This window comes from Oryx dammah, unplaced genomic scaffold (genome assembly GCF_014754425.2).
Source record: "Oryx dammah isolate SB20612 unplaced genomic scaffold, SCBI_Odam_1.1 HiC_scaffold_28, whole genome shotgun sequence".
NCBI lineage: Eukaryota > Metazoa > Chordata > Mammalia > Artiodactyla > Bovidae > Oryx > Oryx dammah.
The window spans coordinates 91,866,744-91,886,010 of NW_024070212.1; the positions used below are offsets into that span (position 1 = coordinate 91,866,744).

Sequence of the window (19,267 nt, forward strand, 5' to 3'; positions counted from 1 at the left end):
CTTCTCTATACCAATACTTGACTTATGGCTTAATATAAGCAGCAGCTTATATTAAGAATCTGCAGAGGGGTAGCTCTGAAGCCTGGTGCCCGATGCATTAGTGAAAATGGCAGTGTGAAGCGATAGACGGAACTCTCAAGTGGGAGTCAGGAGACCTCTGGTCCCTGCTCTGCCAGCAACCAGCATTAGACAAGTCACAGAGTCATCTGGCCTCCCTGAGACTGTTTTCTCATTATATATTTTCTCATTTCTCATCTCCCTATCTCAGGGGATTAGTGGGGAGCAGAAAAAGAGGAAACAGAGGTCAAACTACTCTGTAAGCAATAAAGACATTCACATGTTCAGACCCTCGACTACTCGAGATATGTATGTCAGATGGTCATTACAAAGCAAGCAGATAAAACCACTCAGCTGCATATAAAATTGCCAAGTCTGGTATGAAAGATGTCACTTGGAACAACAGGTCAAGAACTTCTAGTCTCTGTGTTGTCAGGAACCAGCTAGTAAACTTGGGTTACTAGGCACTTATCCTCCCGGCTCAGTTACCTTGTGTGTAAAATGGAAAAGGTAGAAAGCATAGAACTTCTTAAAAAAAATTAAGACTTTCAAAGCTTCCAGAAATCCTAGAGATCTTATAATTTAATACTTGATTTTTATAGACAGGTATAAATAAGTTTCAAAAGAAATCAAGAGATCCAGGACCTACCTGTTTATTCTCAAAAAATAAACTTTATAATTTGTTTGATGCGCTTCACAGGGGGCGCTAGTGGTAAAGAACCTGTCTGCCAATGCAGGAGACACAGGTTCGATCCTTGGGTCGGGAAGATACCCTGGAGGAGGGCATGGCAACCCACTCCAGTATTCTTGGAGAATCTCACGTGAGATTCTGGAGAATCTCACGAACAGAGGGGCCTGCTGGGCTACAGTCCAGAGGGTTGCAAAGAATCAGACACAACTGAAGCAAATTAGCACGCATGCACATACACATATACAAGGTCCCTGCCTGGCTCCTCTCATCCCCGGGTAAGCCTCTAATACAGCTCTAAGAAACAATATAGTAGAAAACAGGTTAGGAGTCAGCCACATCTGGGTTTGAATCAGGACTTTACCAGTGCTTATTTGCCAGGCAATCCTGGACAAATTAGTTTCTGAGCTTTAGTTTTCTTATCTGTAAGATAAGTCTATTTTTAAAAGACAGTGTTATCTAAGTTATAACTGAGTGCAACATAACCAGCCTAGCTTTCTGAGGAATCCAGCAAAGACAGTATGTACTCTTCAGAGATGCACCCCTTCTTGAGGTCCAATGTGAACAAATCTAAAAGCTAGTTCATGGGGCGGAGATGTCAGCCTGCTGCAGGCAGGCCACACTTGGTGCACTTCCTCCCAGTGAGCTGAGACAGATCAGAGGGAACTGGAGTATAGAAGGTAACAGAGACTTTTCCCCTCTATCCTCCAGAATCAGTCCAGAATGTCTCTGGGCCAAGTAAAAAGTTGTCTTCAAAGTGGGGATCAAGGATGCCAAGTTCCCTTTTCCTTACCTCGGTCCATCTGATGACCTTTCCATTCGCTTTATACTCTGATCCGTGGAATATCTTCACACTTGTTATAGACTCCATGGACTTCCCATCTATGGGACTTAGGACACTAAAACAGACACAAAGGAGAGATGGACGCAGCTCTTAGAAGAACTACTTCTCTCTTATCATACACTGGGTGCCTTGCTGAAGACACCTATGCAAAACATCACAAAAGAAGAAGCCACTGCCCCAAAATGTACATGAACAGAGCTCTCAGGGAGGGGCCTATGCACTGAAATAATTCCGAGGACACACGTACAGAAAAGGAGTCCTGGTGGCAGAAGCTGGTTATTTAACGTAAAGAAACTGTTTCCAAGTCTGCTCTCTTCCTCTTGTGTTCCTCCAGTGACTGCACAGACCCGCACCCAGCCCTGCTCTCCCCTGTTCCACCACCACACCCATCACATCATACTCTCCATGTTTGTGTATCTGCCTCACAAACTTCCGAAGGGGAAGGTACATGATATACTCATTTCCATGTGGAAACGTAGGAATTTAGTGTTTACAGACGTAGGAATTTAGTGTTTACAGACTAAAGGAATTACTTGACCAAGTAAGTTAATTATGACAGTGCTGGTATGAACTGATGAACGTGCATCTACATTATCTATTGAAACAAGTTCCCTTCAGTGCTGCACAGCACTCCTACGCTCCTGAATTGAAAGCCCACATCTGATGGTCATGTCCTCCAAAATATACCAAGTATAAATATGTGGATGTACACACTCATTCTGATGAGGAGTCAAAGTAATTGTTGTGAACTTTTCCTAACAACTTTCAAACCTGTTTTTGTTTTTGAATCTCTATGTATGAAAGATCAAATTTAGCCTAAAGTTGACTATCAGGGACATGCTACATTTGACTGAATTAAAATTATTTAAACACTGTTAAGTTTCATTTCTAACTCATCAGACAGTATAAAAACTAGAGCAGCCTTAGTTGATAAGAACTCTCTTGAGAAAGGATACCCTGACATTGTGGAACAAGCTAGAAAACATTCTGTCTACACACTATACACTGAACTCCTAGGTTTGAGAGTTTTCCCTGATGAGTTCTTGTTCTTTTTTCCAAGATGCTGCCACTGTTGAAGGAAGGGACAACCTACCTGTTGTTAGCTACCAATACCATATGGCATCAGATTGTCAGATTACCAGTTTTTTGTCCTAATAACTATAGAATTTGTTGTGATAATATAGATGCTTGTCCTATCAGTTCACACCATCAACCTAACAACTGACTATAATATGAGAATTAAACACAAATTGATTTTGAAATTAAATTTTCCAGGAAGTATGAGAAGACAAAGTGTTATTTATAAAGTAGACCTACATACTCATTGATTTAGAAATTGCTTCTGTTTGTTCAATAACAAAAGTTTTAAAACATTCTTTTAAAAATATCTGGTATGCCATGCTGGAAACACATTCTATCTGCCTTCACTCCTGCCGTTCCCTCATACTGGCAGGCCCACTCTGCCACAGCTGGGCGGCAGATGTCTACCATCTTACCAGACTCAGCTCCAGAGGCAGCCATTCCTCTAGGAAGTCATTCCTGAATCCTGCCCTACCGCCTCTACTGAGTTCCTCATTTCTCTTTTATCTTTATTGTCTCCTATAGAGTTTTCTATGAGCATCTTCCATACTTTGGTACCCTTATTATAACTATCTTCAAAACTAGACTGAGTCACCTGTCACCAAGGACCATGAATTCATTTTTATCTTTTCCGAAGCCCATGTATAGAATTATTGCCTGAAGGATGAATGGAAGAAAGCTTAATACAATGAAGTTTGACATATTTATTCAATTAATCAGTTTTTTAAAGAACCTACTAGGTGCCATACAGTGTTTTAGGTGCTGATGGCACAGCAGTAAACAAATCAGCAAAAATTTCTGCCCTCATGGATCCTACATTCCAGGGCCAATATAATAAAATAAATGAGTAAAAATATATGTTAGTGAGTCACAGGTACCCTTAAATATAATGCAGGGAAGGGGAGTATGAAGTATTTGGTGGAGAAGGGAAGAAATGTGTATGAGAGGCTTACAATGTAGTAGGTTGGCCAGGGAAGCCTTTGTTGAGAAAGTGAAGGTACAAAGGTCTGAGGGCAGAAGAAGGCTGATATATTCACACAAGAAACCAGATACTGTTTCTGAGAAATAAAGAGAGTGGGCAGGGGATTGTGTACGGCTTGTAAGTTTTAACAGACTTTGGCTTTTACCCTGCACGACCCTGAAAGTCAGTGGTGAGTTTTGAGCAAGACATGACGTTGCTCTGGCTGCTGTACTGGAAACTGACTAGGCGAGGAGGCGGGAGGAGGCCAAGGCTAGAAACAAGGAAACAAATCAGAAGCCTACTGCGATGACGCGGACCCGACGACGGCAGGAGGGGCAGTGCGTAGCAGTACCGGTCTGGACATGCTTAAAAAGACGGCTAACGGGCTCTACTGCTGGATCAAGGCGTAGGGTGTGAGGCGACATGCCAAAGATGGCTCCAAGGTTTTGGCTTGAACCATCAGAACATAGCTGCCATATTCTAGAGATGAACATAGGATTTGAAGGCCAAGGAGGTGGCTTTAAGTCCTAGCCCAGCCACTTCCAAGCTTTGTGGAGTCATTTATCCTTTTGGTGTTTATTTACTCATCTGTAGTTATTATATCAAATGAAACAATATTAGCAAAAGTGTTTTGTAAACCAAAAAGGCTTAGGTTTTACTATTATCTCAATAAGTTTAGAGGGACTATTGTCTTTCATCAGCTCCTTTCTTCCCCTTCCCTTCAAAAATATGCATAGAAACTCCTTCAGAAATTAAGCCAAGAAACCAGAAATTTAAAAGTCCATGTTATAATACAAAGCAGTCCTTTCTCTTAAGCAGGGGTTTCAGGAGAGTAATAAAATGCCAGTCTAGACAAAACCCAGAGGCCAGCCCATAACGAAACGCCACTGAGGGGAAGTCTGCTGCATTTACCCCTTGTTGACGTCCTTGTCGTCGTCCACCCACTGGATGTGGATGTGCTCCTGGGGGTCCTCGGCCTCTGCCTTGCCACAGGTGATGGTGAAGTCCTTCATCTCCCGCAGCGCCTGCCTCAGGCCATCCATGTTCTCTGCAGTGATCTGGACCATAACGCCATCTGAGAATCAGCACCAAGACAATACAGATGGAAACAGTGCACAGCCAGGGAGAGGGGCAGATGAAGCTCTGTACCTGGCATCTAGCAAATCCCTCTAGGATTAAACGTGAAACTTCTGTTCTCTAAAGCTGACAGATACAAAGAGGTTTTGTCCTTTGAGCTCAACCTCTTACTCAAAGTGTTACGAGGAGCAAATGCCAAGATGGATCCTGCTTAAAAGACCTGCCTGTTGATTTCACTTCAGGCACAACTAAGTTTGTCCTGAGACTGCTCAAAAGGAAAACTTCCACATGGTCACATCCCTCTTTTGGACACACAGAGCATTTTGTTTGTGGTTCCACTGTTGCGTCATGCTCTAATCATATTCATTTGTTTGTATCACTCACCTTACTATGACTGCATACAGTGAGTGCCAGTGCTTGTTAAATAAATCACTGAATAAACAACAGTAGTGAACTGGGGTGGAGAAGGAAATGGCAACCCACTCCAGTATTCTTGCCTGGAGAATCCCCAGGACGGGGGAGCCTGGTGGGCTGCCGTCTATGGGGTCGCACAGAGTCGGACACGACTGAAGTGACTTAGCAGCAGCAGCGAACTGGGGAGTAATTCCATTTATTGACTGGCAATAAGGCAAATCTACCATGTATGTTTTATATGGGCTACCATGAGCCAACAGATGATAACTATTTGGGGGCTATCACCTAAGTTAAAGGAAAATACTGAAATTGAGGGAGTAAGCTGTCACATGCTGAGCAATTATCCTGCTTCTTTGACACATCATTTTGTCAACTGAAATAATTTCTAAAGAGCATCAGTAAAATTTTCATAAATAGGTAGCTAATTGCTGTGCTGACACACATGGTGAAATGTAAGCCCTAAGAAATCCCAGTCCAAAAACATAAATGCAACTTTTTAAATACATCGCTTTGCATTTGTAAGGATTTCTTTCAGTTCAGTTTATCATTTTGACATTTAAGGGGTGCTTTTTAAGCATCTTGTAAAGACACATTTTAAAGGTAGTCAATATTTGATTAGAAAGGCATTAATCAGCCATTTAACGCCTAGATTTCTTGATGAGGAAGTAGAATGACTAACTCCTAGATTTCTTAATAGAATATTTCTGCTTTGAGTTGTGAAATTAAGTTGCGAAATATTAGCATACTTTGCTCTTCACTTGCTGTTTTACTGAGTTTGGCAATAAAGGAGATCAAAGTCAATCTCTGTTAACACACGTTAAGTTTATCTATGTATTTCAATTAACACAAAGGGATCCACCCTCAGAAGAACTGATCTTAGGGCACTGGAGTGAGCCACAGTGGAAATGAAAATCTGTCATTCTGTATGCAGATTGTACTTTCCAAAGATAATCATAGCATCTCCTGTCTCACATGCTTTTCTACAATGCTACCTTTTCCTTTTCCCCATTAAGAAATGGAGTCTAACTCCTCTCCCCCCAGCAGACTAATGACCACTTCCACCACCAAAGGATAATTGTGTGATTTTCAAGGCTTGGTCATAAAACCAGTGCGGCTTTGGCCTTGTGCTGGAATACTTGTGGTTGGAGTTCTAAGCCACCATATAAGAAGTCCAACTAGCCCAAGGACGCATGCTAAACAGTCCATTATTAAGGGCTCCAGTCATCTTTCCTAGCCTTTAAATCATCCCAAGACCGGCCTCAGACATGTCAGTCAACAAACTTTCAGATAATTCTAGCTCCTGGCCATCAAGTAATCACCAACCTTCAAGTCATCCCAACTGAGGCCCCAGACATCACTGAGCAAGATCAAGCCATCCCTGCATTGCCTTGTCAAGGGCAGACCCAGCGCAATAAGTGAGGGTGATAAATAGTTGCTTTAAGCCATTAAATTCTGGTTAATTTGTTACACAACAAGAGTAACTAGATCAAAATACAGTGAAGAATAGTTGAGGAAGAAAATATCCAGTGATAAATCATAATGGAAAAGAATATGAAAAAGAATGTGTGTGTGTGTATATATATATATATATAAAACTGAATTACACTGCTATACAGTAGAAATTAACATAACATTGTAAATCAACTAGGCTCAGACAGTAAAAAGCATCTGCCTACAATGCGGGAGACCTGGGTTTGATCCCTGGGTTGGGAAGATCCCCTGGAGAAGGAAATGGCAGCCCACTCCAGTATCGCTGCCTGGAAAATCCCATGGACAGAGGAGCCTGGCAGGCGGCAGTCCATGGGGTCACAAAGAGTCGGACACGACTGAGCGACTTCACTTTCACTTTCAATAAAATAAACTTATAAATGGGGCTGAACTTCATCTACTTATTTACAGATTTGCACCCAGTGTTGTATCTGAACTCAGACTATGTCCCCTTGGATACCTTATTCCAGAGCTCTGAAAAGCCATCTCTTTATGTTGGTGTCCCATGGCATCTCTACCACTTACTCCCTTCTTTGGAGAGTTAAGCACCTTTATGACAGTCTTAATTAGCTGTACAGCGAGATGCTACTGAATAAATAACTTCTGTGGAGTCAGAAGTCTATGGCAAAAGTGTCAAGTTTTCCTTTAATGTCCCTTGTTTTTCAGTTGTATAATTAAGACTGAACTATGTACATGCAGTAAATAACCCATTCTTTACCTTCCACAATACTGGACTTGGCAAGATATCCTGAAGAGGATTTCAGAGCGCCACTGAACACAAAGAAACTGGCACCAGTCACTAAAATAGCAATAGAAATAGGTTAGTGAAGAAAGACTTTGAGATGGAGGGACTGAAAATAATAATGAAATATTTGGTAGTTGGGAACTCAAACCATCATACAGAAATAAAAAACACTTACTCTATACACTACCAGATACAAATAACCAATAACTCATATACTAATGAGAGCTTAGAGAATGAGGTTTTAAGATACACTCTCCCATTTTGTTTTGAGCTTCCTTCAGTCAAGAAGCAAGGAAATCTTACTAGTCGAGACTAAGGTTTGGTCTGCAGCTTGTTTTTGTAAATAAAATTTTATTGGAACACAACCATATTCATTCATTTATATATTGTCTATGGCAGTTTTTGAAGTATGATGCCAAAGTGCTGGCAACAAAGACCACAGGTTTGCAAAGCCTAAAATATTTATCATATAGCCATTCACAGAAAAAGTTTCCTGACCCCAGATCTAATTCATTGCTTTTTTTAAGAGAAAATATATTTTGAATATGGAGATATGATTGCCAACTATCTTATTTACAAAGTGGAGCTTTTAGAAAAACAAACACCTATTTAAAAGATGAACACCTCTTCATAAAAGAAAGGATATTTAATTACATTTTGCTTTATAAAACTGCACTACACTGTTTTATTTCTCCACATCTTACATTAGACTAAGATATTCCAACTTCCTACCCACTGGCCCTAGAGCATCTCTAATGGGTAGGTCATCCAGCCTTTGTCAAAGACTCCTAGTGACAGGAAGCCCACAATAGCACAAGGCAACCATTTCTATTTCTGGATAGCTCTCAGTGTTACAGAGTGTGCTCTCAAACAGAGCCCAAATCTAGATCCTTGTAGCTTTCACCCACTGGTGCTGGTTTTGGTCTTTTGTAGCTATAGAGAGTAAGTTAAATATTATTTCTATATAATAGAGAATCTTAAAAATAGAGATACCTATTTTTCACCCTTTTTCAATCTATACTTTTCTAGGTTAAACATTTATATTTTATTCAAGAGATCTTCCTGTAACCTAGTTTTCAAACTTCTCACAGGCCTTGAATCATCCTTTGAAGACCTTCTAGTTTTATCAGTGGATATCACCAACTACATTAATGATACCCAGAACTTATTAAAATATTATAGATATGATTTGACTAATAGAGAGCATAGTAGACTTGTCACCTACCTATTTTAGATATTATATTTGAATATACATGTGCTCAGTACCTTTTATGCCTTTACTAAACAACTGATTTTAAAAATATACCTTAAAGACAGAAGTAGTATGTCTACTAGAGAAGTGCCTAATGAAGCATACTAAAGAAATCTAGTTTTAGGAGATATTCTGAGAGGAAAAAGATTTATGGTCAAATAAATTTGGGAAGGTCTAGGCACTATCCTCCTTTTAAAAAAAAATGCTAAAGGCTCTGAAAAGTCCTGCAGTAAAGAAATCTGCTTAAACTTACTTAATACAAGGTTTCTCAGTCTAAAATAATAAGCAAAAACTTTATTTATGTGAATATTTTAAAAACTATAGATACTGGTAAGACATTTTAGGAAATGTCATGTTGAGCAGCGCTTCTTAAATTCTAACGTGTATTTGAATCACACAGCAATTGTGTTAAAATGCAAACTCTGATTTAGCAGATCTGGGATGCAATCTTCATTTTTAACAATCTCCTAAGTGATGAGACCACATTCTGAGTACCACTGAACCTGGAAGGCTTCCTTCAGAATCCTGTCAATCTGTTAATTAACACTCTTTGGGTATGATCATTCAAAAAGCGCTAAATCTACGTAAACATATTCTCACTATGGGGCCAATGCATCAGATACCTATGCTGGCCTGGTTAGTGTCCTGAGGCGGTATTTTCAAGATGCTCCCCTCAATAACAGAGATTCCATTTGCACCTCTAAGTCTGAGTAGTCAACATATTCTTGCAGAACAAGCTTCGAAAGGTTAATATAATCAATTGTTTTCACCTATTCTGACAGTGAGTGTTTACGGGGTTGAGATATCCACTCTCCAGTTACAGTACAATCAATCTTCCATTCCATGACCTCAGTCAGCTCCAACACTCACCCTTTCTGGGCTGATTATGAATACTGATAGCCTGGGTCTGATAGTTGCCATCATCATTCTGTACACACACGAGATGGGAGTCTGCCTTCTCATTGAAACAGGCACCTCCTGCCAGGACGTGCTCATTGGACTTGTTCATGGCTTTTATCATCTGCAATCAAAAAAGAGGGCTATCTTTCTTAATTCTGCCAAGAATGGGCACTTTTTGGTGTGCCTGACACAGCGCAGCTCCTTCACCTTCTCAAAGACAAAAGAGAATATTATTTATTAAACTGACAAAGGAGCTACTAAAGAATGAAGACAAAGTGAAAAATCAGTCACCATCAGTAAAAGTTCAACATACACAAAAACTCTCTCTATAATTTACAGGTGATCTGTGTTATAACCCAAGCACATGACACGTTTTGCATCCATTTTGTCTTTTTTACTCCTGCCCTGAACTCAAGTAACTAAAATCAGTTTACCTAATTACAGTAGTTTCTTCTATCCAACAGACTCTCTGAGAGTATACATACACTGAAATTCTAAGTCAAAAGAATATTCTATATTTAAGTGTATGTCTTCTTTTTCCTCATCCAAAGGAGTGCTTTCCTCTATAAATATATGAATTCCATTATTTCTTAGTTTTACTAATTTATGTTTGATATCTTCAATGAAATAACTAATATTTTGCTTTATTCTTATCAAGAGATTTTAAGGTGATAATTCTAAACCTCACATGGAAAAGCTCATCGGCCACCAATTTGTATCTAGTCAATAAATCTGAGCTTATATCATCTTAATGCTAAAATCTAGCTTCTGGTTGAAATAGGTCAATGATAACTTATTTGTTTCCTTTTATTCTTATTTTTTTCTTCACATTTATCCTTATCATTTGTTAAACTTTCTAATTCAATCTTTTTAAATGGCTTTGATCTTTTGAAACTCTAGTTTAAAACTTTTATTTTATTTTACTCCCCTCCTTGTAACATTATAAATTGCAGTGTGAAAAACAGCAGATGAGTGTTCTGATACCTTTTATATTCCTGTACTGCTATACTCAAAAAAAAGTATTGAAATGAAATTCTCATGACATAAAATTAACCATTTTAAAATGAACAGCTCAGTGGCATTCAGACAGTGTTCTTCAACCACCATTCTTATCTAGTTCCCCAAAACTTCCATCATTCATTCACACTAAACTCCCTTACTAATTAACTGGTTTCTTCTCATTCCCCCCTCCAACATGAATCTATATTTTGTCTGCATTCTGGATATTTCATAAAAATGGAAACACAGAATATGTGACTACTGTGTCTGGCTTCTTTAATTTAGCATGTTTTAAGAGCCACCCATGGTGTGAATATATCAGTACTTCATTCTGATATATGTATGATATATACATATATGACATATCAGTATATCATATATCAGTACTTCATTCTCTTTTATGGCTGAAAAATATTTCACTGTGCATATACACCACAATTTGTTTAACCATCCATGAATGTTTTGGCTATGTCCACCTTTTGGCTATTGTGAATAGTGCTACTATGAAAATGTATGTACATATACTTGTTATGAGTACTTGTTTTCAATACTTTGGAATATATACTAGGGGTGGAATTACAGGGTCATACGGTAATTCTATGTTTAACTTTTTGAGGAGCAGCCAAAATGTTTTTCATAGTGAATGAACCATTTAAAACTTCTACCAGCAATGTAGGTTTTCAATCTTCTTGCAACCTTATTAACACTTGTTATTTTCCATTGTTGTTGCTGTTCTTTACAGTCATCCTAGCAGGCATAAAGGAGTACCGCATTGTGGTTTTGATTTGCATTTCCCTAGTAACTAGAGGAAAAAAATAGAATGGGTAAGACTAGAGATCCCTTCAAGAAAATTAGAGATACCAAGGGAATATTTCATGCAAAGATGGGCTCAATAAAGCACAGAAATAGTATGGGCCTAACAGAAGCAGAAGAGGTGGCAAGAATACACAGAAGAACTATACAAAAAAGATCTTCACGACCCAGATAATCACGATGGTGTGATCACTCACCTAGAGCCAGACATCCTGGAATGGGAAGTCAAGTGGGCCTTAGGAAGCATCACTATGTCAAAACTAATGGAGGTAATGGAATTCTAGTTGAGCTATTTCAAATCCTAAGAGATGATGCCGTGAAAGTGCTGCACTCAATATGTCAGCACATTTGGAAAACTCAGCAGTGGCCACAAGACTGGAAAAGGTCCGTTTTCATTCCAATCCCAAAGAAACGCAATGCCAAAGAACGCTCAAACTGCCGCACAATGACACTCATCTCACACGCTAGTAAAGTAATGCTCCAAATTCTCCAAGCTTGGCTTCAGCAGTACGTGAACTGTGACTTTCCAGATGTTCAAGCTGGTTTTAGAAAAGGCAGAGGAACCAGAGATCAAATTGCCAAAATCTGCTGGATCATCAAAAAAACAAGAGAGTTCCAGAAAAAAAAATCTATTTCTGCTTTATTGACTATGCCAAAGCCTTTGACTATGTGGATCACAATAAACTGTGGAAAATTCTGAAAGAGGTGGGAATACCAGACCTGACCTGCATCTTGAGAAACCTGTATGCAGGTCAGGAAGCAACAGTTAGAACTAGACATGGAACAACAGACTAGTTCCAAATAGGAAAAGGAGTACATCAAGGCTGTATATTGTCCCCCTGCTTATTTAACTTCTATGCAGAGTACATCATGAGAAACGCTGGGCTGGAAGAGGCAAAGCTGGAATCAAGATTGCTGGGAGAAATATCAATAACCTCAGATATGCAGATGACACCACTCTTATGGCAGAAAGTGAAGAAGAACTAAAAAGCCTCTTGATGAAAGTGAGAGAGGAGAGTGAAAAAGTTGGCTTAAAGCTCAACATTCAGAAAACAAAGATCATGGAATCTGGTCCCAACACTTCATGGGAAATAGATGGGGAAACAGTGTCAGACTTTATTTTGGGGGGCTCCAAAATCACTGCAGATGGTGATTGCAGCCATGAAATTAAAAGACACTTACTCCTTGGAAGGAAAGTTATGACCAACTTAGACAGCATATTAAAAAGCAGAGACATTACTTTGTCAACTAAGGTCCATCTAGTCAAGGCTGTGGTTTTTCTAGTAGTCATGTATGGATGTGAGAGTTGGACTATAAAGAAAGCTGAGCGCTGAAGAATTGATGCTTCTGAACTGTGGTGTTGGAGAAGACTCTTGAGAGTCCCTTGGACTGCAAGGAGATCCAACCAGTCCATTCTAAAGGAGATCAGTCCTGGGTGCTCATTGGAAGGACTGAATTTGAAGCTGAAACTCCAATACTCTGGCCACCTGACATGAAGAACTGACTCATTTGAAAAGATCCTGATGCTGGGAAAGATTGAAGGCAGGAGGGGAAGGGGATGACGGAGGATGAGATGGTTGGATGGCATCAATGACCTGAGTTTGGGTAAACTCCAGGAGGTGGGGATGGACAGGGAGTACTGGCGTGCTGTGGTTCATGGGGTCGCAGAGTGCGATACAACTGAGCGACTGAACAGAACTGAGTGACTAAAGATGTTAAGCATCTTTTCAAGTGCTTGTTGGCCATTTATGTATCTTCTCTGGAGAAATGTCTCTTCATGTCTTTTGCTCATTTTTAAATTGGACTGTGTGTCTTTTGTTGTTGAATTGTAAGATTTCTTTATTCTACACCTAGAGAACAGATCCTTATATCAGATAAATGGACTGTAAATATTTTCTCCCATTGTATTGCTATCTTTCAACTTTCCTGTTATTCTCGGATGCACAAAAGGTTTTACTTTTTCTTAACTCCAATTTATGTATTTTTTCTTTTGTTGTTTATGCATATCTAAAAACCCACTGCTAAATCAAAGGTGATGAAAACTTACCCTCATGTTTTTCTGTAACAGCTATATGAATTTAGCTCTTATATTCAGGTCATTGATCTATTTTGAGTTAAACTTTATGATTTGAAGTAAAGGGACAACTTAATTCTTTTTACATGTGGATATCCAGTTGTCCCAGTACCATTTGTTAAAGACTATTCTTTCACCATTAAATAGTCTTGGCACCCTTGTCAAAATCAACTGGCCATTAAATGTATGAATTTATTTCTGGGACCTTAATTCTATTTCATGCCAATACCACACTTTTGATTACTGTAGCCTTGAAGTAAGTTTTTAAACTGAGAAGTTTGAAGTTTCCAATTTTGTTCTTTTATAAAATTTTGGCTTCAGAGTCCCTTGCAATTTCAAATAAACTTGAGTATTGGCTTTCCAGTTCTATAAAAGGCCATTAGAATTTAAAGAAAAAATTTTATTTATTTATTTATTTTGGTTGCACTGGGTCTTCGCGGCTCTGTCCAGGGCTTTCTCTGGTTGTTGTGAGCGGGGGCTACTCTTCATTGCGGTGCATAGGCTTCTCATTTCAGTGGCTTCTCTTGTTGTGGAGCACAGGCTCTAGGCTCACAGGCTTCAGCAATCGCAGCAGGAGGGCTCGTTAGTTGTGGCTCATGGGCTCGTAAGCTCAGGCTCTGCAGGCTCCATAGTTATGGCTGAGGGGCTAACTTGCTCTGTGCTATGTATGTGGAATCCTCCCAGGTCAGGGACTGAACCTGTCTCCCCTGCACTGGCAGGTGGATTCTTATCCAGTGGACCACGAGGGAAGCCCCCCATTGGAATTCTGATAGGGCTTGTGCTGGATCTGTAGATCACTGTGAACAGTATTAACAGGTTAACAATTTTCAATCTTCCAATACATGAACATGAGATGTCATCCCATGTTTTAGGTCTCTTCAAGTTCTTTCAACAAATTTTATAGTTTTAAGGTTTCAAGTCTTTTATATCCTTGGTAAATTTATTTCTAGGTACTGCACCAATACAATGCCAAGATATCATCATCTTCTGGTTTGACTTTGTTATGTTTATAACTCTTGCAAAGTTAATATTTTAATATATAGCTGTATTGCCAGAGGCATCCAAACAATAATTAAAAATTCCTCTCACACTAACTTTTATCAACCCAATAAAACAAACTACTTCTATCAGGATTTTCCAAAAAATACTTTAAGTTTTTGCAAATAAGGTAAGTCAAAAGATTCCTTCTTGGAGAAGTCAGTAGACAGACTAATTTAGGTTTTCAATTACAATTTACATTTATATCACATGAAAGAAATGGATACAATCATATACAACAATTATAAAAAATATTATATCTGCCATTTCTTCCAAATCATTAGGCTAAGGTGATTTCTAATTTTGCTTACACTGAGCAGATTAAAAATATTTTCAAGAATTTCCTGGTGATCCAGTAGTTAGGACTCAGTGCTTTCACTGCTGGGTCCGGGTTCAGTCCCTGGTCAGGGAATCAGAGATTCCACAAGCCAAATGGCCTCATCAAAAAATATAAAATGTTTTCAATTTGGATATTCTGAATAAATTAGCTAGCTTCTAACAAAATCATTTTCCTGGATATCAATTTCAAAGCTAATGAGATTTTCTTAAAACTTCGTATTTCTTTAGAAATGAATGAACATGGGTTGGTTGGTTTGTTTTCTTAAAACCATGTTCATTTATACCAAAGAGAGAATTTCCCAAATATTCAAAGGATCTTACTGAATATAAAGTAAACTTACACTTGTCATACAATGATATAAATAATTGGTTTTCCACTTTAGTTGAGCCATTTCTCTGCTCTGTCAATTCAAATTCTGTAATATCTGTTGATCTATTACTATTGTTACTGTAATTCAAGACCAATTACCTCTTTTCTGGACATTTAACAACTTTATAACTGTTTTACCTACAGTCAATCTCTAGCAGCACTGATTCATTCTACATGTGAAATAAAATTCATATTTAATGGTAAGATAAGAAAAAATTTAAATATAAAAAAATTTTCTCTGCTTTTTGGCCTTCTCTCTCCCTTCCACTGTGCATTGGGTATCTGCTGCATTGTGCATCCATCAGGCCTCCCCATTGGCAGAAATACCTGCTCAACCAGGAAAGCAACATTCTCCAAGCACCAACAAGACCACTTAAAAGATAACATTTCCTCTGGATCTTGTAAGGGGGTCATTTCTAGCAGATCTGGATTGTGTCAACTGTTAATAATATATCATGTAATGTATAGCACTCTGTCTCAAAAAACTTATAACTGTGCATTGATTTCTAAAGGGTGTTAACAGTTCTCAGAGCTTTCTGAGATGCTTTTCCAGGCTATAATCCTCAATTTGGCTCAAATAAAAATTTTCTTTTCTTTCCTAGATCGACTGAATGTTTCCATATTTACCACAGGCACAGCTCTGATCACATTTTCCCCACCTTGTCCTCCACTCAGATCATAAGTGTCCTATGCTCTAACTCCAAACTAGCTTTCCTGCTTTACCTCGCTTCCTACTGTATCCTTGCAAGCAGGACTATCTCCTGATCTGTTACCATTTCCCATCTCTGAGCTGTAGTATATGTTGTTATTTACCCTCCCTTTGGGCTTCCTTTGTAGCTCAGTTGGTTAAGAATCCACGTGCAATGCAGGAGACCTGGGTTCAATTCCTGGGCTGGGAAGATCCCCTGGAGAAGTAAATGGCAACCCACTCCAGTATTCTTGCCTGGAGAATCCCGTGGACAGAGGAGCCTGGCAGGCTACAGTCCATGGAATCACAACAGTCAGATACGACTTAGCAACTATACCACCACCACCACCCTCCCTTTTCTTCCAAATCATTAGGCTAAGGTGATTTCTAATTTTGCTTACACCGAGCAGATTAAAAATATTCTTCTCCCATATCCAAGCAGCTGAAAAAAACTGATCCCAAGTCAAGACTTAGTAAAAACACCAGTTCCTACCAGTAGCCTTCTTTAATTTCCCATCAGAACTAATGTGACCACTCCCTTTTTTGAACTGCCATAGCACATTTTTTGTATTTCTTATATGGCATCATCCACATCCAGCTCTGGACATTTCTCCAGAGAAGATACACAAATGGCCAACAAGCACTTGAAAAGATGCTTAACATCTTTAGTCACCCAGTTCAGTTCAGTCGCTCAGTCATGTCCGACTCTTTGCGACCCCATGAACTACAGCACGCGAGGCCTCCCTGCCAATCACCAACTCCCGGAGTTTACCCAAACTCATGTCCATTGAGTCAGTGATGCCATCCAGCCATCTCATCCTCCGTCATCCCCTTCTCCTTCTGCCTTCAATCTTTCCCAACATCAGGGTCTTTTCAAATGAGTCAGCTCTTCACATCAGGTGGCCAAAATATTGGAGTTTCAGCCTCAACATCAGTCCTTCCAATGAACATCCGGGACTGATCTCCTTCAGAATGGACTGGTTGGATCTCCTTGCAGTCCAAGGGACTCTCAAGAGTCTTCTCCAACACCACAGTTCAAAAGCATCAATTCTTCAGCGCTCAGCTTTCTTCACAGTCCAACTCTCACATCCATACATGACTACTGGAAAAACCACAGCCTTGACTAGATGGACCTTAGATGACAAAGTAATATCTCTGCTTTTTAATATACTGTCTAGGTTGGTCATAACTTTCCTTCCAAGGAGAGGGCGTCTTTTAATTTCATGGCTGCAGGGAAGATACAAATATTTGTCCTTCTAATTAGCTGCGGTTCCCTTGTGTGGAGAAGCTAGCATCCACCTTCCAGGCCTATGGGTCTACATATCATGAACCATGAACCTTCACTCATTTGTGTAGCAAATGAGCATCTAATGTGTACCAGGCTTTGTGTTAGTACTCGGTTTATTCAATGCTGAACAATCTTACCCCACAGAACTCATATTCTTGTGTGCAGAGGGGGAGGGGGGAAAAGTAAAATACATCAAATGTTAGACAGTGATAAGTGCTATATAGAAAAATAAGGCATGCAGGATGACTAGGAGTACTGGCAAATGCCACTTAATACTGGATACTTGGGAGAGTTCTTACTGAAAAGAGAAGGAAAAGCCATGGGACTATCCAAGAAAGAGCCCTATAGGCACTTAGAACAGCTGGTTCAGTGGCTATGTAGCTGCAGCATTTTAGCAAGCCAGACATTTCAAGGAACATTCATTAAGGACAGTGTGACTGAAAAGGGAGAGGTGTAGGAAGAAAGGTAAACAGGGAGTGGGTTAAGGAGAACAGAGGGTACAGAAGACGTCAGGTATCGTTCTGACTGGGATGAAAGATCTTTGGAGAATTTTGAGCAGAAAAGTGACATGATTTTACTTAGTTTCAACAGGATCACTTGGGCTGCTGTGTTGAGAATAAATGGATGGGGGAAAGGCTGCCAACAAAGACCAGTTAGGAGACTACCGCACAAATCCAAGATTACCTCAGACCAAGACTGGCCCAAGGGTTGAGAGGTGGCTGGGTTCCAGATAGGTAGAGCCAGCAGAACACAGAACAACAGGCTCAACTCAGGATGTGAAAGAAGACTTAAAGACAACTCCAAAGCTTTGGGCCTGGTAAATGGAAGGATGGCACTGCCGTTAATTTAGGGAAGACTGCAAGAGGAAATTCCGAGGGAAGATCAGGAGTTCAAAATTGAACATGCTAAGCTTAAGATGCCTAAAAAAACTAGAGATGTCAAGTAAGGAATAAGAAACTCAAGTAGAGGGCTTCTCTGGCGGCCTGGTAGTTAGGATTCCAGGCTTTCGCTGCCATGGCACAGGTTCAATCCCTGGTCAGGGAACTGAAATCCTCCTTCCTGCAAGCCATATGGCATGGCAAACAAAATAAATAAATAATCAAATTAATTAATTTTTTAAAAAGACACTCAAGTTTATAAAACAAGGAAGAGTCAGGTTGAAGGAAGATATCTGGATGACATTAGGAGACTGTATTTAAGGGACTGGCTACATCAACAAGGAAGTGGACAGAGACAAATAAAACTTACAGGGACTGAGCCTTTGAGTTTCAAGATGAGTGAAAAATGGGGTCAGAAAGGTGGAAGTACAGAGATAGAAATTAAATTTGGGGAGATGAAGGATAAGGAGGGAGACCAGGGTTTCTTACAGTACTTGAACACAATGAGATTAGAGCTGGTGGCCTCAATGCTAAAAGTAGCAGCAAGCTTGTGAGAGCTAGGAGATAGGGAAAGCCAGGGGTTTAGCTAGAAAGAGCGTTCTGAAGCCACTACTCACCCCTATCAATGGACATGCAGGGACATTAGAGAGGAGGGGTAAAGACAATCTTACTGTGAACATGCAGTGTTCAGCTCCTGCAGTCACTGGAGAGGTAACAGCTAGGGCTCCTGGGGGATCCTTATATTTTCATTCAACCTGTGGTTAAACACTGTCTTCCATGTTTAACATGAGGAACAGCTATGCTAACAGTCAATGGAACAGCACCTCTTTCCTCTGCCCCATTTTCCAGAGCACCTTTCACCAATTCCCTTCATTCTTTTGAGAAGAAGACTATCAGTTCCTCCTCCCTAAGAGAAAAGAAATGTATTCCTTGAAGGCCAAAAAATAAAACATTCCTCCAGCAGATTTTAGGACCATCTGTTCGTGCTTGTGCTACAATGAACCTTTAAAATTACGCTTTTGTAACTTCACAATTCTCTGAAGGATATATGTAGCTTTGAACTAAAATAAACGGAAATTCCTATTTTAGAACTGTTCAGGGAAAAAGAATCTCAAGAGGCCATTCAGCCTAAATTATACAAGTTGGGGATTGCATAGATATACAGTTTTATAGATTCTTGTATTATATCACAACTAACATTATTTCTCTCTGGTTTTTAGTAAAGAAACAACACAATTTTGTTCCTTTTTGCTTGAAACTCTGACATGAGGCTA

At 39.6% G+C, this 19,267-nt stretch overlaps 1 protein-coding gene across 3 annotated transcripts in view; it reads right to left on the reverse strand.

Moving 5' to 3' along the window:
• The window catches only part of ZFYVE9 (zinc finger FYVE-type containing 9), a 182,539-nt gene that overhangs the window by 3,017 nt on the left and 160,255 nt on the right, over positions 1 to 19,267 (reverse strand). For all 3 annotated transcript variants that reach the window (XM_040231136.1, XM_040231135.1, XM_040231134.1), the window contains 4 exons: positions 9,477 to 9,627; positions 7,328 to 7,408; positions 4,543 to 4,705; positions 1,539 to 1,644 (listed from right to left, as the gene is read on the reverse strand). In XM_040231136.1, coding sequence (XP_040087070.1) covers positions 1,539 to 1,644; positions 4,543 to 4,705; positions 7,328 to 7,408; positions 9,477 to 9,627 — 501 coding nt within the window. The remainder of the gene's footprint in view (positions 1 to 1,538; positions 1,645 to 4,542; positions 4,706 to 7,327; positions 7,409 to 9,476; positions 9,628 to 19,267) is intronic.